The 22,176-nt window shown below is 42.0% G+C and overlaps 1 protein-coding gene across 1 annotated transcript in view; it reads right to left on the bottom strand.

Annotated features, from left to right (window-relative positions):
* The window catches only part of chsy1 (chondroitin sulfate synthase 1), a 58,936-nt gene extending 38,017 nt beyond the window's left edge, over window positions 1-20,919 (bottom strand). Inside the window, exons 1-2 of the mRNA XM_070968553.1 lie at window positions 20,185-20,919; window positions 16,823-17,318 (exon numbers count right to left, since the gene is read on the bottom strand). Of these exons, the coding sequence (XP_070824654.1) occupies window positions 16,823-17,318; window positions 20,185-20,483 (795 nt within the window). The 5' untranslated portion in view covers window positions 20,484-20,919. The remainder of the gene's footprint in view (window positions 1-16,822; window positions 17,319-20,184) is intronic.
* Between the last annotated feature and the right edge of the window lie 1,257 nt (window positions 20,920-22,176).

Below are 22,176 nucleotides of genomic sequence, written 5' to 3'. Positions count from 1 at the left end.
AAAAGACACTAAGGAGGTAGATTTGAAGATCATTTTAGGTACTAAAGTGAAATTGTCCTTATTTATCGGAATAAAAGGCATTGAGGATTTCTGTGGGTAAAATGGAGGCAAAGCAGCACCCTGAAAACTGTATGTTTGGTCTCATGCAATATTTCTAGGCTGTTTAGAGGTGCATTAAAAATGGCAGGATGGAATGGGAATTTACACAAATACTCTCAGTATTTCATCTTTTTGTTGAGCTGACATCACGCGATTTAATTAATATTTCCTATTTCAATTAAGTCCTCCTCTTGTGGATCCATCCCACAAGAGGAGGACACTTGCAGTTTCACAGGCGCTTTCTCTTCAACCATTATTTTAAGTTCAGCAGCAGGAAACAGTTTCAGCATGAGATCTTAGTAAAATATTACATAATTCAGATTAACTGTGGCTGGGCTCAATTACATGGCCAGTCAATTAAAAATTGCATTGATGCCAACTGTTTTGCACCCCTGACAGTAATTTGTGAAATCTAATTTGTCAGATTTGTGTATGACAAATTCATGCAATTGTCTTTTGACTTATGTTGTTTTGGTGCTGCAGAAGAGCTCTAGGGAAGTGCTTTTATATAATGGGACTGAAAATTTCTCAAGCCAAAAGGTGTAATGAGTCATGTTACTGTAATGGTTAATACAGATAAATAAACATCAACTGCTGGTAACTGTATTGTGGAAGAAATTCAGGTTGATTCATCAGGTTGGGCTCAAGGGTAAACCTTTTTAAGATGCAGCTGAGCTCATTGTGGTTGCTCCATGTTGTTTTACGGCCCTTGACATTAAAAGACTGACACAGAAACACATAATGAGGAGTAATGGCAGCCAGCAGACAACTGCTCAGCCCAATTAACTGAAGTGAATGGCTAATCCTCCCCTTAACAGCAAACACAGGGAGATGCTGGCCAGTCTACGTGCATTTCAGCGAGAAAATAATGGTTTGGCATCGAAATGACAAGAGAACAGGGACTTGTCAAATCAGAAGTACGAAACAAATCAGACTGATCAAACGTTCGTCGAATAAAAAAAGGGCAAAAAAGGGAAAAGGAAGTCCTGTGTAGTTACATTTGACAGGAAACAAAGCCAGGTGACACAAGAATGTTTATAACCCATGGCACACATTCACATAAAGGCTTAGTTCAGAGTCAAATGAAAACAAAATGTCCACCATATCAAACATTACCCCCTGCCCTCACAGACCAGCATGTTGCCAAACCTCAATGCTTCTTCCAAGGTTAAACACAACACAACTCGCAATCAAAAGGAGGGTATACTGTAAGTTGCCAAGTAATGCTAAAAGAGACGATACAGTTGGTAGAAATAGATACTAGAGAATATGACTGCAGAGTTCGTCAAGTGAGTGTTGAAAATACTACGTACTGATAATGGTCATGCCATATTTGCTGTTGTTGTATTTATGGGTGTTGACATGAGCAGCATTTACAAGCCAGAAACTAGTGATTACAGTATAATGTCTCAGCATGCTGCAAACTTATTGGTTTGTAAAACACACTGTCTGTATATCAGCCTGTTGTCATAGAGAAGGGTGAGGCGTGTTGCATCATATAAATCAGTCACCCATGGCTACTTCTCTCTTCATTGTCTGCTTCAGGTTTCTCCACAAACATCTAACTAAAGAGGGTTGCAGCTGATCTACCAACAAACGCTCAACAACCAACTTCATCAGTTTGGTCCAAGGTCAAAAGCCCCATTTCACTGCATCTGATAACTCAGCACACCTGAACAGTTTTCTTTATTGAGCCACATCTAATACATCTGTCCACACTGTGAGCTCAAGATCACTTTCTGCTGAGACTCAGAACCCAGTTTAGCCTCTGCTGTCAGCTCATTATCCCAATAGAAGTTGATGGATGGAGGGAAGAGGGAGAAATGCTAATACAAGGTAAGCAAAAGCAAAAAACATGTTACCAGATAGGGTTGTTAAGCTGAGTGTTGGCTTATCAGATGGCCAGCCTATCATTTTTAGATCTAGACTGTGACTAGAAGGAAACGACTTGTTTTACTATAGATCTAGACTTTGGAACATGCAAGAGGTAAATCATTACATCAAACAGGAAATTAGCAGATCGTCAGTTTAAAGGCATTAAATCACTGCTCTGTATAGCTACCTTCATTTTGGAATATGAAAACAAGAGCAGAGCAGATCCACTTAAATCCACTAACAGGCTGACACTGAACCTGGTTCGGAGCACAGGGCTGACTTTGCAGTCAGCAGATGGCAGAGCAAGGCTGGCCCTCCTCTGTCCTGCTGGTCAGGTTTTTCAACAACCCCATTTAGCAGAATGGATCGATCAGCGTGGTCCTGGGCTAAACTGGAGATGTTGTGTTGAGCAAACCCAATACCACAACAGGCATCAAATGTCCTTTCAGTGTGTCTCCTACATCAGTCAACCTGGATTGGACTAATTTGAAAAGTCTTTACAATTATTAAAAAGTTGGAGGGAAGCTTTGGACTGTTCAGTGTCACTATTTGATGGGTTGTTTTATGTCTTTACATTCTCCATCATTCTCCTACATTTCCCAACAGTCAGTGCTTACCCTATGGTGTACCTTGTGGAGTTGAAGGAGAGAGAAAGAAAAATGTTTGGAGGGAGGAGGGGGAGGCCAGGAGCATGACTAAGGCCTACAGTGGCAGAGCTTTAGAGAGCTTTAGAGTGCCAGTAAGTGCCAGCAGCTTTGGCCAAGCAGACAGGAAAGAGAAGAGGAGGCTTCTGGGTACAAGACAGACAAGAGAGGAGGAGAAGACGGCAGACAGTCAAACTGGGAGAGAACAAAGAAATGGGGAAAAGGAAATGGGGTGGAAAAGGGGGAGAGTTTCTTTAATACTACTGCAAAGGGTTGAATTCAATATTGAATTTCATAGGTGGACAACACATTCACAAAATGTGTTCTAAAATTCCACCAGAGTGTCTCCTCTAGAGAGAGGGTGTGTGCTGACTGTGGTAATGAAAAGATGAAGAAGGAAACACAGGCCTGTCTCGTGACAGTGCACAGATACCATCATGACAAAGGCACCATTCACACTCCATGCGTGTCATATCAGATATGATTTAATACACAGTCTTTCACACGTAGCCACATTTACTATGTCTCAATTAGCCCAACAAGACATCTTGATACAAACTGACAAAAAATGCAAGCTAGTTAGGTGACTAACAACTAACAGGCAACAAACACTTAAACCCAGGAGTGAAGGGAATAGATGGACGACATGCTCAACAAAGTGTTGTTTTTCTTTCCTTTCTGTTGCAGATGGAATTGAGAGTACAGTCAAAACATTTTCATACTAGTATTCATTTGTTGAGTGTCATCACAAAATTCTGTGGATAGTGAAATAATTCCAGTGTTATTCATTATCATTCCACATACCACTCACTGATCCAGTTACACTCTGGCTGGAATGTGTCTCAAATCTCCCCCTGAGCTTGTGGTACAGCTATATTTTTGTCTTCACTGTTTCTTGATCGCATTTGGCTTTTCAATAGTGGATAGCTATCTGATCTACCCAACATGCATACAGCAGCATCAAGTGTAAATGGAGTACAGACAGCCTAGCCTCCCAGTTAACCAGTTTTATATAACCTTAGTATAAAAGTGGAAACCGTGGCTTTGTGAATGGAGAAGAGAAAAGAGAAAAAATGCCAGCATTCTGCTTCAACAGTCCTGGCAGAGCTGGTAAGCATACAATTAGAGAGGGAAAAAAGGAGGTGGTGTAAAAAAGGAAAGCTGGAGCATGAGCTGGCAGTGGGCTGGACACATAGGTGGAGCCTGGCTTGCTCTGCAGCTCTCTCTCTCTGGCTGCACTGACTGGACCAGGCTGGCCCAGTGGAGTTAACCTCAGCCTGCGATTAGGAAACTGTGCCTGGAAGAAGGCTTTTCAAGAAGAGCAAGACACAATAGGCCTCATGCAAGAACATTTTCTTATACTTATCCTAAAACTCAAGTCAATGTTCCACGCCAGATTCACTAAACTCTCTGAACTGGACGAACATTAAATTGCTATACATGGCTACCTCTTTGTGGCAAGTTTCATTCACAAGAATGAAAACAGTGAAAAGAGCAAGAAGACTAGGCTGAATGCTGATATATGACTGGGCCATGTGTGGTCAATATGCTCCTGTGGACATAATTGAGGACTGTCCGTGCCTCACTGTAAAAGCCTCCTGGGGATGTAATTGAAGACTGTTCTTGCCTATTCGGCCAAAAAGAAGACTGCCATGCCATGTCAGATATGTTTATTTGTTCTTCTTTTGTGTCTTTTGTTCGCCTGTAATCAAAGTGTAATACCGCCTACTGAATGTGCAATGTGAACTTTTTGGAAATACATTGAAGGCATTTAAGGCGGATCTAATATTTGCTGTCCACCTGCTGTTGTTGGCTCTGAAGCAAACTCGGACTCTAACAACAGGAGAGCACACCTCTACAGCTGAGTGGCTGCTGCAGACGGGCTCAGCGACTACTGTCCACTACAGCCATGAACAACTTTGGCAGAAGAGGCCCTGTGATAATAGAATGTTTCCCTGGAACTGCCAAGGCCAGTTATTTCAGCTAATTGTAATGAAAAATAAGGAAATGATTTCTGATTTCAGAGCAAGCACAAAGACACACCAACAAGTAGCTATTTATGATAGTGACTATATTGAAGTTATACATTAATATAAATATCTATGGACAGTAATTGATATAAAACTGTCATGCGACTTAAACACGGGAGTAATTTACAATCAATATACTTTATGTGGGAGCTTTAGCAGTATGGGGTGAACATACAGACACTGGCTCTCTTCAATGAAGATTTTGTGGACTACGCATGCTCAAAGATCCTTCATATCGCCCAGTATAACTCTGTTCTTCCGTGTGATGTGATTGTTCTGTCACTTGCATTCTATTTCACTTAAATTTGCATTGTTGGTGATATTGTGGGGCACTATGCTGTCTTTCTTTAAGTGTAATACATTTTGCCTTTGTATTTGTCTGCCAATTGCCAGGGAGACACAGGGAGAATTTTTAATAATTAATAAATTAATAAATGAAACTAACTAACTTACTAAGTAGCATATCAGCCTGATGAAGACACAATATATCACCACAATAACTGGAAACTCTTTTTCCCTGTGGTAACTTTTCTGACACCTGAAGATATGTGTGCGCTCTTCATTTCGTTTTCAACTGCTTTGCTATTTTGCTGGTTAGCCTGTTTAACTTGGTGTTAGCACATTCCGTGGCTAATGTCGCTCGTAGCATCTATTGCAGACTCACACGATGGAGCAATGTTGGAGTATTTAATACTGAGGAACAGTTAAGAGAAGCTGTGTGAATGTTTGGGGCCAAATAAATAACCAGAGTAGTAGTATGAATGTTGGAATCTGTTTTTTGCGTTGCTCTTTGTGCAGTACGTTATCTCCACACTTTATACTGCAACGTAAGCTCAGCTGGTTTTGTTGGTACAGGAAAGCTGCGTGCTGGGTCGGAATGTGTGTCTGTTGCTGTGCTATGTAAATGTATTTGCAAAACATGCCCTGTGGCACACTGACTGTTTTCTGCCAACTGAATGCTGTGGAGATGCCTAATCCTACCCCCTGTCTAACTCTAAATTATGGGGCAGTTTACTCCTTCCAAAACACGCGTAGGCCTATACGTCATTTTCATTCCTATTTGGAGTCAATAAACACATCGATTTTTTTCTTTTTTAAGACGTGTTCCTTACATTGCCAATAAAATGGAAAGTGGTAGAAATGTGTTTTGAGAGGAGTATACTTTCTATTTTTGTAATAGCGAGATTTGACACCTTAACCTTCCTACAAACAAACGAAAATACTGCGACATATATTTTAGGTCAGCCCTACGAGCCAGACATGAGGCAATGCTGGCAGGAGCTGCTAAAAGAAGGCAACAAGGCTCAGATGACAGACGTTCGCTTAGGTTTGTGACAAACACATTGCATTTTAATGATGCTGCAGCAAATGATCTGAGGTCAGTTTGAGGTTTATATTTAATGGCCCTAAATCTAATCCATGAGTAGTTTGGGGAATTTGAATTTATATAGGCCCTGATCAAATCCTTGAGCTTTTCTCAGAATCTTGTTAGGATCTCAAGAACTTCTTCAAAATCTGACCTGAAGAACCTCTCCTTCACTGCAGTCATTCTGTCTAATAATCCAGAAACTACTGAGATTGACTCAGTAGCCCTGAATGCTGCAGATTAGTGAAAACCTGTTAATCAGGAGTCAATATGGGCTACATATTTCAGTAAAGCAATACTGGGCACTACACATACTTGCTATGGTCTGTGTCAGGCCAGAGGCCAGCCTCATGGCTGTGGGAGTAGTTGCGATTTACCTGGTGAAGCTTTATGCCATGTGCTGGACTACTGTCCATAGTGTGCGATGCGTACTACATTCCAGCTACAGAGTGTGTTAGCTTGCTGTGCTTGATCATGCTGTGTGTTGTGATCCTCTTATGCAAGCTCCTCCCAGGGCACCAGAACACATGTTGGAAATAGAAGCTGCTGGGCCGACAACCAAAAAGTTAAATCAAGCTTTCTTAATCAGGCAAGACTCAGCTCTCGCCGCAGGTACGGCATCATGCCTGGACAGCCAGTCTGAATGGAAGGTGGCACTGCTGATTTCCTTCAGCTCTCACTTCATGCCAACCACCACCCATTCAGCCTGAGAACATTCATCAATCACTGAGTCCGAGTAGATAAAAAACGTCACTGGAGATATTCATGCAAATGTACACACGTGTCCTGAGACAGACAGAGTATGTGACGACTGCTTTTCATGAAAAAAGAAAAACTGTACGGACAAATAAAATCAGTGAACATTAGGAAGAATGCGTCACTGCTGAAGTGCACTTGTGATGACATTCACAAACGTTCAATGAGAGCTGTGTCTTGGTCATCGTGTTCTGTTTCATACATTTTCACACGCGTCACCTTGTGGCACTGCAGTGAAGAAGAAACCCTGCAGACATGTCAGGTGGAGTGATCTGTATGGAGTGACCACACTTTTATAATTTCCTGAAGGAACATATTCAGGTAGTTCTACAAAGGCAGCGCTAGCACTGTTCAACTTTTTTTTTAATTAAGAAAAATTAAGAGGCACAATGATTCTTACCCTAACAGAGTTATTTAAACCTAAGACACAAGATCCTCCAGGTCATGACAGTAAACTGGCAGTAATGGCCACATCATATTCACACCAGCACACACCCCGAAGCCAGATGTGATCCAGCCTACTGTATCCCCATTATCATGAGAGTGTCTGGACACAATGCACAGATACATGTTCCCCATACTGTGCTGTATAGGAATTGATACTATGCTGATACTCATTGCTCATTATTTAGTTGCTGCTGTCTTGCAGGTCTTTCCACCTGAACGTACCACTGTACCATGAAACAGATAATGGTGCTGTAATCGAGGCTCAAAAATTCAATTTTGGAAAGGCCACACCACTCACACAGTAAGCCCAGCTGTATGAGACTCTACAAGTCTACTGTGATAGATTTTCTGCCATTTTTAATGTTTTGTAAAACAGTAACATGAATTGAACTTGTTGGATTTTAACTGTATCAACACCAAAATGAGTAAACCACATCATGGGACAGATACACATTTTGTATTACAAATGAGCAACATTGGTTGGAAAATATGGCCGCCATCAACCCAAGCATTTTGCAAGGGGTGGGGCTTAGCAGGAAAATGACTATAACTCATTAGTGATTTGTCCAATCATTGCACCGCAAACACCAAAAACTTGTACCTTAAAGTCCACTGGACAGAATTTCACCCGTTCCGGGGTGCATGCTCTGGGGGGAAGTACTAACCAACATCTGAAGTGCCATATAGACTGGTGCAAATGGATGTAGCCTATCACAAATTTGCTCATCACTCAGGGCTTGAACCCAGAATCTATTCAAACTATATTTTCTCTGATGTGCAGCACTTCCCAGCTCCACACTGTATATTTGTGTCTGAATGCAGATGTGCTCCCCACTCTTTTACACTCTTTGTGTAAAAAAAAAAATGTTAGATCTCTTAGATTTCAGAGGAAAAAGCAAAAAAACAACAACACATTAATCACTTAAGATATGAAGACATGTGCAGCTGACTGTGAAAAAGAAGCTGAATTGAGATAGGAAAGGCGAAAGGAGAATGCAGCTACTCCAGAAGAAAAAAGGCAGTAAGGTGATCTTACAATGGTGTTGTTGTTGGTAGGATGAGTGCACATGCAGCAGTGCACAGTGAAAGAGGCAGCCGCAGATCTGGCAGCCCTGCAGGCCACTCAGGAGAAATTAGGATTAGAAGGTGGACTCATAGGTCCCAGCAGTGCAGCCTTGTGATTCCCATTAGCTGTGTTGGATCTTATTTGTGAGTTGGCGTGCAGGGCTGTGATGGGCTGGTCTCAGTGCTTCTGAGGGAAGCAGGGTACTGCTCACTTCAAAGACATTATCACCACAGAGAGTAAGCAGGCCACAGGGTTGCAGCGGGACTCAGACCTGTGATATTCAGGTAGTGCTGGCCCAGATCCTTTGTTTTTTGGATTTGGGGGATATCACAGGAATCATGGTGTTCATGTGTTTCAGCAGTCAATATAACCACTGAACAATTATTTTAATTGTACATTGAACTAAACATCGGAACATTTCTTTTTATGACAATTATGCACTGAGTGTGCCAGGCGCACTCTCTGTCCACTGGTGGGAGTGTGCTCACCTGTGTGTGTGTGCACGTGTCTGTGTGTGTGTGTGTGTGTGTGTCTGTGTGTGCACATCACATCAGGGCAGAGAGCAGAGGGGAATTGTAAACACACGACCATGTAGAGACAGAAATGACATGCCGTAGTGTAAATAAGATATAACATAAGGTTTAGTTTGTTTAATAAAAGGACAAGTATAGACCTGTTCTGTAGGAAAGATAAATGCCTTCTGTTGTGATGTGGTGCTATATAGAAAATAAAATTGATTATATAATGGTAGGGAAAACACTGGAATGGACCCCTCAACCAATGCTTTCTGGCTGTGAAGTGACCATACAGTCACCACAGGAATAATATCACTGACCAGTTGCTATAGAACTTAATGTTGTCAGAGCTGGATTGGTTGTAATGTGTTGACAGAAGTTCAACAGTGAAGAACCCATTTGCTGTGCTTCCTGGTTAATTCATTTGAAATTATTTCTTTGTGATTGAAATGGCAATTAAGTGATAACTCTATTACATTGCTCTTCTAAGGGCAGACCAAGGTGTTTTCAACCTTGCTGCACCATTGAGCTTCATCTGACAGCAATCAGTTCAGGTATTTGCTGTTTTCAGAGAATTACAAAATGTTTCAGGTCTGGCCTTGTCAGATCATTTTCATGGAAGTGACTTGGGTGTTTATTCAAACCAACACCTAAAACTGCCATCACAATGACAAAACAAGATCCATGTCTGATAAGGGCTCCATTGCAAAAGCAGCAGTGTTCTATTGCGTGTTACATGCAAAACACTCTGCACATAGTTTACACGAGCATCTACCATGAGCATGCAGCATGAAGAAAATAAATAAAGATAACAAGTCATTACATTGTGACACTGAAGAAAGTGCCATGCACTGGAAGAAGAAAAATCCTTTGCAGAATGAGATATGATTATACCATGCCAGGATAGTGCTTAATCAGAAAAAGCCCACCCACAGTAACGAAGACTTTTACAGGTTTCAGTAGTTGCTACTAGACCTATAAAATCTCTCTCTCATTAACTCATCCCCCCTCCCAAAATGTCACCCTCCTGCATACCAGTTGACTGCTGCTGCAGCCACACACAGCCTGTACTTCATGCTGCAGAGGTGTAATTCATGCTAATTCAGCACTCTGGCCTTCCATTTCTGCTTATTTTTGATTCATGAGTGTAAACATTTATTTGCTCTTTGGGCCTCGCTCGCAGGGCCTACTTTTAGCACGATGTAAAGGCACTGCTGAGGAGAGACAGAGGAGAAACACACAGAGTGGTGGCCACAGGATGTCTGAAAATACACAGAGCTCACCACATACTGGGCCGTCTGAGCACACTTCACAACAGGAAAGGACAGATACATACAGTATACTGATGCAGACAGAACATTTCAACCTATTAACAGAAGAAGGAAAAAGAGAAGGAGAAGAAGGAGAAGGAGAAGGCGAACTATTCAAGTTAGTGAAGAGAGAAGGCTGGCTATACAATCCTATATGCTATATCAGTGGAACCATACAATGCCACAGACTGACCAGTGCAAACACACCAAAAAAAATCATGTCTTTAACAATTTGTAAAACATGTTTTGACCATTATTTATTTAACAAAATATGTGAAACTGATGAATGCCTCAGTGTTAAATAATTCACTTTTCATTTTCAATATCTTTTCGATACTCATTTCTCCAGACACATTTTCTTTGATACTGAATAAGTACTGAGGTTTGACACCAAGTGTTTTACTCTTCATTAATAAGTAGGGCTGTCAGTTTAACGCATTAATTAGATTAATTAATTACGCTGCAAATTAATGCGCTATAAAAATTTACGCAATTAATCGTGAGTGGCAAGTCAATGCGCAAGCATTTTAAATTTGGCCCTTTGAGTGACCCGTAGGCTGCAGTGGCAGGTCGCATCCTACCTGCGCCACTAGTCAAAAGCAGGGTGACAACAGACATGGATGCGACACCGGAGAGCGAGGTAAGCCTACTTGGACCTTTGAACGGCAAGTTTATTTATAAAAAGAACAAAGACGGGACTATTAACAAGAACGCAGTGATTTGTACCTTGTGTAAAAAAAAAAAATTCCTATCACCGTAGCAGCTCCAGCCTGAATTATCATTTAAACACTAAACATGTAGTTGCTGCTAGTGCCGCTAGTGCTACCGTGAGCTCACTCCGACAACCCACACTTGCTGAGTTAGGAAAATGAATGAGCAAAGCCACGACAGAAAAACTGACAAACTCAATCGCAAAGTGGGTTGCTGCTGATTGCAGGCCGATTTCAATCGTGGAAGAAAATTACAAAAATTACGAAAATTACAAATCCTGTAATTAATTAATTTTTTTAATCGCCTGACAGCACTATTAATAAGAAATCAGTTTACCAGCCACTGGCAGTGAGACCTAAGACTGTATTTTGGACCCTGGGTCACAAAGAATTTATACTGAGAATATGACATTAAAACCAAACCCTTTAGCTGAAAAAACCTTATTCTATTATCAAACTTGAGCAACTCCGATGCAACCAGGTTTACTGTTGAAATAGTTGTTCAAGAATTCATCCTCAATACAATTAAATCTAAAATGAAATCCCTTAACATTTAAATCATACAGCAACTGATGAACGAGACAGTACTCACAGAAGAGAACAGGCTAACTATCAGCACCACAGAGCAGCAGCTTGACAGAAACGTGAAAGACAAACTGATGGTCAGAGCTTAACCTATAGCACTGTTAATGTATCTAAGAGACTCCTGTGTTCCTATATTGGGGAACACTGAGAAAAGACACTTCGCACTCTTCGCACTGGGAATTCACAGTGGAATAAAAATACTTGGAATAACCAGTGGCTTCGAACGCGACAGAGCCCTATTCAGGGAGAGAGTGTGTGACAGGGCCGGGGGAGGATGTTGGGTTGAGAAACAGGCAGAGAGATAAGAGCATGTTGAGGCATCACTCACGAGCGTGGGAGGCTAACTTCCTGTGTATAGGTCTAACATGGGCGAGCCTGACTGATCTACAAATATGGGCTGTCTGAGAGCTGACGCACAGAAACCACCAAAAAAAAAAAAAAAAACTGTGAGAAAGCACTGATAGGTCACTGTCCTTCTCAGTATGCGAGTATACTCTCTAACGCAGGTTTTCTCATACTTTTCTGTCCTGTGACTCGACACGTTCACACGACTACAGCAATTACTCCATCAATATGCACCATGAACTCTGCCCTTGAATGTGTTGCTTAACCAAGACTTAGCTGGGTAGGAATGCATGAAATCCTTACAATAAAGACCAACAAACATTTTCCATATTTTGTTTTCTGGTTTTTAATCAACAAGCTATTTTTTATTAACACGACATGCCTTATGGGCTTGGCATTGCAAGGCTGTCAGATGGCAACGACAGCCAGTGGTCTACAGTTTCACTGAATTTCAAAATAAAAGACGAAGAAAAATATGTGATATTCAAAGCATCAAGGACATCTAGATGGACACACTGAGCAAGCTGCAGTAACAACTGAGGTAGCAATGAATAAATGATGCTTCACAGACTGCAGAGAACACATGGTATGTCAGAATTGATGTCAAAAAAGTCAACACATTCCATTATTCCTTCAAGGTTTTCATTTAAAAATGGGAAATTATCACGTTACACCACAAGAGTGAGTGCAGAATGTTTGGTCTGATGAGGGAAGTCAGTTGTTTGGAAACCGTCCCATGAGGCAGACACTGAGCAGATGATTCAGCAGTTGCTGCAATGACAGTCAAAGACACTGGTCATTACTTACTGCATTAGATGAAGCCATCCTCTCAAACGCTGTTACTGACTCTGTCTGTTCACCCTGGAATATACCAGCACCAGTTCTATGGTCTGCTCTTATGTTTGAGAGGACACATGGCTTCCATGGCAAAGAAACACACACTGTGGCAAGCCCACCACCCTCTACCATCCTTGCTGCTGGAGCTGTCCCTCACCACTGATCATGCGCACCACGGTCAATAGTCAGAGAGAAGGACATCACAGATACTGTCTACATGCTGGTTGAGACTGATTAAGAAGACTACAGAAGTCTGGAGAGTAATAAAAAGAAACAGAGAGACATAAAAAGAAAAAATGTGTAGAAATCCATTTGCAGTGCATATATGTATATTTCACTTGTTGCCAAGACTTTGTCAAAACTTGAAGCCAATAAGTTAGCACACACTATGTGGTTTCATTACATTATTTTTATTTATTCTTTTTTTTTTTTTTTGTCTAACCTGATGGTCAGGAACCGTTCACACCAACGCACGTTTCAACTGAGAGCCAGAACATCTGACCGAAAAAAAACTGAGATGTTAGGATGGCCAGAGGCATTTCTGTTGTAATGTGAGGTCAGATTTCAGATTCATTCATTCATATTGCTCCATGTAAGTGATGCGATGCTGAGGCTGAGGGAATATGTTGTTTATTAGAGGCACGTGCTGTGACTGTACTGGATAACACACAGTCCAAAGCAATGAGAGGAGTTAAGGAACAGCATTGCTCTTGTGTCTCTTATGTTAATCATTCCAGTTAAACATGTTTCTGAAAAAGGCAAAGGACGTGACTTTATAAGTGGTAATACAACAATTAAAGAATAGGTGAATAGTGCACCACTACTCCGTTTCCTCCTGGTGAGGACAGAGCAGACACAAGCTGCGCACACGACAGACACCTTTTATCATTCGCAGGTCAGATCTCCTGTCATCTCAGTCACTTCACTAAACCCCTGCATTACTGTGCAATGTGCATTTGTTTCAAAGGGCTCTGATTCATGTGAACAGCGGTCACGTGAGCAACAGATCTACGGCACAGCCATGCCTAGACATGTCAGAGCACAGGTTGAGTGCACACAGAAACACTCTCTCCTCTGGTGACAAGACCCGCAGCATTTCTTTCATAACTCTATCTCAACATGGGGTCACTGCGGTGGGCTGATTTGGTTTGCAGTGTTGTCTTAATAACTGTTTACTTTTAATAACAATGACAACATTCCCACAAGTTTCAAAGAGAACTGATGGTATACAATTCAGCAGGCACAGTACAACCAGTTTATCTGCAATGCTGAACAACACTGAACTACAGTTAAACCTCAAAGCGCTCACAGCGTATTCCCACCACTCTGAACTGAATGCAAGCCAGTTTAGGTTATTTCCACCCTTGACTGCTATTATGTGCAGTCTGAGTTCAAATCAATATTTGTGTTTGTAATTGCGTGTCTCAGCCCTGAGTATTGTTTGCTTTAAGTGATTTATGTGTCAGCAATCAGATCTCTTGAAACGTAACATACCCACGTGTGCCACTATCTAAACAAAACAAAACCTTTTCATATAAACATCACACAACAGTGCAGGCAGGATGAAATGTGCCAGCCAATAGAATGCTCTTCTGTAAACTGATTCAGGTCAAATGTCAGCCAGGGTCAGGTCAGGGCCAATGCACAAAAACAAGGATTGCTATGACCCTATAATTACCTGCAAATGGTCATCATTCAGTTACACAGAGATTAAATAGTCTTTGTTCTGTGATTCCATTCAAGAAGACACATGTCTCTCCAGTGGAAAAACAAATCTACGAGACACTTCTATTAAGCTGCAACACAAAACTTGCAGCACTGTGATTGCTCAGCTTTGTTAGCAGCCAAATGTATGGTAGGCCCAATGCTGACTGCAGCTTTTAAGAGAATCAGATCAGTGTACTACAGTAAGTAGCAAATCATCTGCAACTGCCCTATTATCCTTCACTGGCTGATATAACATGAAACACCATGATATAAGCAGACCCGGTAAAACCACATACATATATAGCACATGGCGTCTATCTGCCAAGGGACGGCAGTGGCACTATCTGGTACAAAGCATCTGTCCTCTTTGCTCGAGAATAATGGTCTTTCTACACGGCCCATGACAACTACATTGCATAAAAACATACAAACAAATAAACAAAAAGCATAAATGCTGTGACAAGGTGTCCAGGGAAGGAAAAAAAAAAAGCACAGGGCCTGCATAATGTGTCTTCAAGTTGATAAAAAGATCACCAGGAGTCCCTGCGGGGCTTCTGAGGACCTCAGTGTGACTGGAAAATTTGAATTCTCCATAAATACCAATTCATAGGAGACATTCTCATTCAGTGCAGCATTCTTTGACAGTTTGATGACTCCCTCAAGTCAGCAAACCACAAGGACGTCAAAAACACATTCATTCTTGTCGTGTAGCTCTGATGAAGCGTTGTAGCCACATATGAAATACTTCTTGATGAGAGTTACCAGTTTCTGACTATCTGTAAACCAGTGCAGTGTGATATGGTCCTACAACTGTCCTGCAATAAATCATCTTATTCTCAAGCTTCTAATGTTCATGTTTGTTGATACTGCATCAGAGTGATGTTGATCCATCTCTATTGTCATTTTCTAGAGTGGACAGTGTGGTGGTGTTGAATTACAGTGCTCTACTGTATATTGCACACAGTATTGCTTGTAAATTGAGTTGTGACACAGCACAGCTAGCAGCCACAGACATGATGTATGCATGCACATGATTTGGCAGTTGTAGAATTGAATGGCTGGCCCCTGCAGTCTACATGTCAAAGTGCCCATGGAAAAGATACTGAACCCCAACTCACTCCCAACAGCTGTGCCATCGGTGTTAAAGTGCGATAACACCGATGGCACAGCCAACGGTTATCACTCCTGATGAACAGGTGGCACCCTGCATGGTAACCTCTGCCATCAGTATATGAATACGTGTGAATGCTGGCTTGTGTTGTACAGTGTTTCGAGTGGCCAGTAACACAAGAGAAGCACTATATGCAGTCCATTTCTCATTTATCATAATATACCAAATAAATGCTGTTGAGACGCATAATTCTACCTCCTGTATAACTCTGAGAATGAATCACATCACATGTAATAACAAACCTATATTATGGGCCACGCCATTCCTTCCATGTGGATATCGGCCTATACATCATTTTCATTCCTATGTAAAGGCGTCCACTTTTTTAATCATCTTTTCTTTCTTAGCATCCCTTTCATTCTTTTAACACTGTGATATAATAATATAATAATATAATCACTGTAAAAACAAAACACTGTGAAAACTACGGTGAAATAAATCTTAGTTCATGTAATATCTAGTACCTGTACTACTTTACCTGATGTAATTCACTATCAGGGTGGTTTCCCATCCTCCTGATATTTTACTGAAGCACACCTCATCTCAGCTGCATACAAGGCTGGACCACCAACCCAAAAAGCAGGGCCAGTTATGTTAAACATCTGCAACACTTAAATACAAGACCCAAGATGTGAAAACCTGGAATCACAGAGGATAGAGGGCCCCGAGTTACCATTTGGCAAATTGGCACCATTGAAAGTATGCTGAATTAGTTCCTGTTTGCAACATATCCATGGATGCACATGACACTGAATTACTTTTATAGTAAAAAAAATGTGTTGTGGGACATTACTGAGTGCTAGCATTGTGAGTGTCCTTTTCTTGGATTTTTGAGCAGATTCATGGATGTTTATCCACAATGGTTCTCTACCATAAAATGGTGGCTTGCTCCCTCGGGTTGTGAGTAAGTTGCTGCCCCAAGAAAAGGCATTCATTTGAGTTCCTCTTTATAAGTGAGGGTAAAATGTGAGATCAACAGGCAGTTTGGTGCAGCATGAGTAGTAATGCTGATGCAACAGACTGTCGTAGTGTAAAGAGAGCAGAGCAAGAAGGCAAAGCTTTCAATTTACCAGCAGATCTATGTTCCAGCCCTCACCTATGGAAATGACCTTTAGGTAGAGACAGAAAGAACTCAGATACATGCTGCGACATCCAACACGAGCTCAGAGTGGAGCCACTACTCCTTCACGTTGAAAGGAGCCAGTTGAGGTGGTTTAGGTATCTGATAGGGATCCTCAACACTCAAGATCTTTCTATATTAGGGTCCTTAAGTCTTAAATGTAGTTGGGTTCTGAATCCTGAAATATGTGTGTCAATGACATAAAAAAGTAACACGAAAACAAAATCAAATGATCTTACCTCATAGGACCAGACGCACTGGACCCCGGCAAACCTTCTCACACATCGGCCCACCTCCACGTCCTCATGGGTGGTGTACATCTCTTGTAGACACTCTCGGATGTGGGGCACCATCCTCTTGAGGACCTCGCGGCTCATGATCACCCCTGGCCCACCCATGCAGAAATTCTCCCCAGGCTCCAGGGCCAATTTCCCCAGCTCGTCCCGGGCTCCCATGCCTGTCTGACCCAGGAATATGGCCTCGCTGCTGTTGAGACTGCGCAGGAAGCCCTCCAGCCTGTCACTCTTGATGTAGACGTCGTCATCAGCCCTCATAAACCACTCGTATTTGTCCAGGTAATGGTCATGCATATACTTGAGCATCATGAAGGACTTCTTCTGGGGTGGATACGAGTCATCCACATTCCTCAGAGCCACTATGGGAATGGGTATGGAGGTATCAGAACCCTCGCTGGAAAAGAATTCCACATGACCTGGAATCGTCTGTGCCCATGTCCTGTAAACACACACACACACAAGTGGGATTATCTCTAACATGTAACAACCAGCAATAACAGGAAGATGCAGAAACGGGAGGTTGACATGTTCTATACGTACAGTACTACACTGGATTGGTACTGGTACTACACGGTCAGAAATTTGGACACTGACATGAGCAGCTAATTAAACTTATTTCAAGCCCACACTTTCTGAAGGCGAAAAGCACAAATACACTAAATTTACTTGACATGACCGTTTGTTGTAAGGTGACTGGATACTGTAGCTAAAATACAAAGCTGTCTTTTTTAATTCATATATGATTATCTGTCATATTCCCTTATTTGGTACAATTTAAACATTTTACGGATATCATGTCAACCTAATGGGGTAGACAAAGAGCCATGGCTGCTTTTTCGCCCATGCAGAGCATTTATGGGAGATGGCTCCATGCATCTTCAGCCAGCTCACACTGGCTTTCTTGAGACAAGATTAGAAATGTTCTAGCTTGTATGACATATGGTGTCCGCTCGTTCGAAACACAGCAGAAATGTATATTTCTCAGTAAAAAGCAGTGTACATGATACATCATCACCTCCATATAGGACCAGCAGCAAAAGCTCTTGTCTCAAAGACTGCGCCACTAAAGCAGCTCGTCAGCTGCAGTCCACTGTCAGTATCACTGGACACACTCAGCCACTGTACTTCTGTGAACTCTGAGGCATCACATCTCAATACATAATTACTGTAGTTACACACTTAAGTCTAAGTAAAAGTAAAAGGCATAAAAATATGAGCAAGTGAAATGAGCTGTCACGCAGCTGCTGTAGACAGCTGAACTGATTAAAGGGTAAGAGATGCCATAAAAATTGATGCAGACATGGACGCAAACACTGGTCTTTTTATACTACATTGGGTTCCTGCATACACGAATGCATTCAAATGCGTTTCTGACAGATGCATGTGAGATGGGCAACTAAAAAAAGCAGCTGAAACACACAGGGATGAGCAAATGTAATGCAAAGCAATGGTCCATCTTGTATTTGTGGAAAATTTGATTATCTACCTTGTTTTATGCTGACATACTCCTTAATACACCACAGGAAAGGACAGACAAGAGCTACACACAACTTCTCAGAAAGTCAAACTCTTGATGTAGATGCTTCCAGTGGGAGATGTACTCCTCAGTCAGCCAGTGAACAGATAACAAATTCAGTAGAAACTAACAGCCTGTGTCTTGTTCCATGGGTCTGACTCATTAGGCTGAACACAACCTGGGACAACTGGGACAATCTTTGAGGCAATGAACCCTTCATTTAACTTTAAAAAAAAAAAAAAAAAAAAAGGAAGCTCAATGTAGACAGACATGTCTAAATAAAAAGTCTATGCAGCATGTTTCTATCAGATGTCACTGACTTTCTTTACTACAGCTGCATCAGAAGAAAAAAAAGGTGCAAAATAAAGTTAGTAAAGGCTGAAGGAAAATAGGAGAGCGTAAAGTCCTGATTGATTTCTGGGTCTTGAACATACATCATCAGTGCAGGAGTCAAGAATGACTACATGAGAGTCACGAGCTTCTGTCTGAAGTCCCAGAACATGTTCAGTAGAAATGTCAGGATGTCTCTACAGAAACATCAAGTTCTGACTGAGTATGAAGCTGTGTGTAGTGCAGTGAGCAAATGGCAGCACTCAGTCAGACCTCTGGTGTGAGTCTTTCAGGTGGTGGTTGAAATGAGAAGGTTTGATAAGCCCTGGGTCAGCATACTGTCTTGGTATCCTTGTAGTCCTCATGCAGGACCAGCAGACCCAATACATCACATTATGTTCACTGGACTGGATGAGACACTTCAAGTGACCCATCTGAATAACCTCTTAAGCCCCACGGACCTGCTAGTGGCTCAGTCAGTACAAACACGGTTCACTCTTTTTAATAATCAATTAATCATTTAAATCATTTGTCAAACAAGACTGTCAAACATTCAGACTGAATATATTTTTGGACTGTTGAATGGACAAAACAAGACATTTGAAGATGTCAGCTGGGACTCTGGGAGACTGTGTGTGGCACTTCTCCATTTTCTGAAAATTCATTAGCTAAATGATTAATTGAGAAACTGGAGAACAGACTGGTTGACAATGCCAATAACCAATACTTGTAGTCCTGTCTCCAAGTTTCAAAAGACACCCAATCTGTGAGTTTGGAGAAGTGTGGCTAAAATGATTCAGCAGACATGAGGAATATTTCCATTTGATGGCACAAGGCAGCCATAAAAATAACGTGGGTCGAGGGTTTTCATATTTCACAGTGATAACATCACACAGCTTCAAAGAGGAGGCACAGTATGATACACACAATTTATGAAAAAGTCAGACAGAGAGGAATAAGTTCATTTCACACAGGGGACATAAAGAGAGAAACTGGACGTTGTGCGGTTTCAGTGGTCGTTTTACAGCACGTAGCAAACGGTTAACCTGCTAGAACCGAACACGAGAGCGGTTGTCCTCGCGCTTCGGCACATCAGCACATATAGACGACACATGACGCAGCACCTCGTTTGGTCCATATCTGTAAAGAATCCACTTTAAAAAATACTGTAGGGCTGGGCGGCAGCAGCCAGTGTGGACCACTGACCTAAGCTGAAAACAACTGCTGCTAGCGACCAAATAAATGGAACGTTGCTGAATTAAAGGCCTGTACCGTTACACCCAGTAGGAAAGTGTTTTTTCTCGGCCCATGTTCCTCTCGGTAAGCTTGTAAAGAAGGCCACATTAAAGTGCTACAGTTTTAAAGTGGGGTGGGTGGACCGTTACCCTCCATGTAAGACACAGAGCTGAATGGGCAAATTATCCCAAAAAGCAGCATTCTTCTCTGACACATCACTCACCTATGAGCCGCCACGGCTCGGCTGTTCAGGTACTTCTGAGCAGTCATGACGCCGACGAACAGGAAATTATTGGACCTGGAGCCAGGTTTCTCGGTCGCCGGTGAACCGTTATCTTGCGGTGGCCATTGTACTCCGCTGAGACCCCCGTTCAACCCGCAACCGGCGGGGTTTGCTTTTCGTTTTTGTCCAGCTTTCTTCAACTCGGTCGCCTTGGGTAAAATGAGTCTGGAAGCCAGTGTGAACCCGACAACCAGTCCCAACAGAACACTAAACCATGCTCTTCGGCTTCGACCTGCCATTCCCCAAAAGTTCACCACTCGCTGTGTATCCTCACTGTGTCCTAAAACAGCGTATCTGAAAAAACAAACCAATGCACAAAATAAAATAAAAATAAAAATAAAAACAACCAAAACCGGATCGGTAGAGCTCTTGTGTCTCCAGAAAACCGGGCTCACACACACTCTCTCATGGTAGAAAAGCCCCTTTCTTCCAGTTGCCTACGTAGCATCACAGCAGTCTCCTTGAAGCCGCCACCTGAAACGTTCTGTGCCGCTGCTCCCTCTGATCATTAAGCTGTCCGTCGCTATCAACTATCGGCAAACTTCAGCGCCGATCGATAAATGCAGTAGTTTTTTTCTTTGCCTTGAATACCGGCCCCATTCTCGTCATTATCTTGCCGTTGGAAGAATGTCGGACTGTCGAGATCACTGACCGCGAAGGGTTTACCAGAGGTTTGACCCAGTGCAATATCCGTAGCTGTGAAGTGGGAGGGTCAACTGGTTCCGGAAGTCTTTTTCTCCCTTATATATTCTCATATCTGGGGTTTCTGTCAGCAGTGTCTTCAGTGTTGCTTGATATAAAAACACAGCACTCCACAGGATAATGTAGCAATCGAATGGGTTTACGTTAAGATCACGTGTTTCAATTATTTCGACACCGTGTCTACAAAATCATGCTTTATGCGAATTTTTCGCATAACGAACGGCTGAGTACTACAACACCCATGAACCCCCGCTGCCGTTGCCATGGAGAAGATTCCAGTCAGAGGAGCGAATCAGAGCGGTAGCGAATTCAAAACCCTGCGTTGGTGCAGTTGGCAACAAAACACGGAACCGTAATTGCTGTATACAAATACGATTTACTTCAAAAATAAAACAGAGCTGATTGAAATTGCAGGTTGTAAAATCAGTTCCCTGAAAAGCATACTATTTGGTTACCTCCTGCCACTAGTGGCGCACGTGACAGAATTTTAAGATTGGTGATTGGATGTTTCGTAGATAACTTCGCCCCCCAAATTGTCGTGTATTCAAGCTTCTACCTTTTTTTTTTAACCAGAGATACAGCCCCAGAGGAGTTACGACTGCGAGCCACGTAGGTTACGTAGGACTAATAAATAGAACTTTTACTTCCGGAATCAAGGCCGCCCAAGAGCCCCGCCCTACTCTGCCTCTGATTGGCTTACCCAACACCAATAATAAATAATAAACAAAATAGCTAAATTTCTTACTAATATTTCTAATTACTATTTAACATTTTTAATGAAAAAATACGTTTAACGCCGTAATTTATTATGTTCGGCCATTAGGGTGGGGGGGGTGAAAAACCTAGAAACCACTCTCGTCAAATAACTAAGAAATGTATTGTGAATGTGTAAAAATGAAATATATTGCAAAAATACGTATACGTATGTTTGTGTGGTACAAATAATTGTTTTGTTGTCATTTGTTTTTCCACCTTACACACATCTGCTTTAGCGCTACATCACAGAAAACATAAACAAGTATTGTCAAGTAAAATCTCGGCAAACGCAGCATAGGTCCGCCCGCTCTGTGGTCTCGAGCTCCCCCAAGCGGTATCAGTCGTCTACAGCAGCCCATTGTGTGCCTGTTTCTCAGACCATGAGTACTGTTGGCGTTTTAGTTGTGAGTCTCACTTGTCTGCTTACCTGTTGGCACACACAGCAGTGTATTTTGATTGAGTCCCACATACAGT

Source organism: Chaetodon trifascialis, chromosome 1 (genome assembly GCF_039877785.1).
Source record: "Chaetodon trifascialis isolate fChaTrf1 chromosome 1, fChaTrf1.hap1, whole genome shotgun sequence".
Lineage (NCBI taxonomy): Eukaryota > Metazoa > Chordata > Actinopteri > Chaetodontiformes > Chaetodontidae > Chaetodon > Chaetodon trifascialis.
The sequence above is the reverse complement of the archived record's forward strand: the minus strand, read 5'-3'. Positions and strand labels throughout refer to the sequence as shown.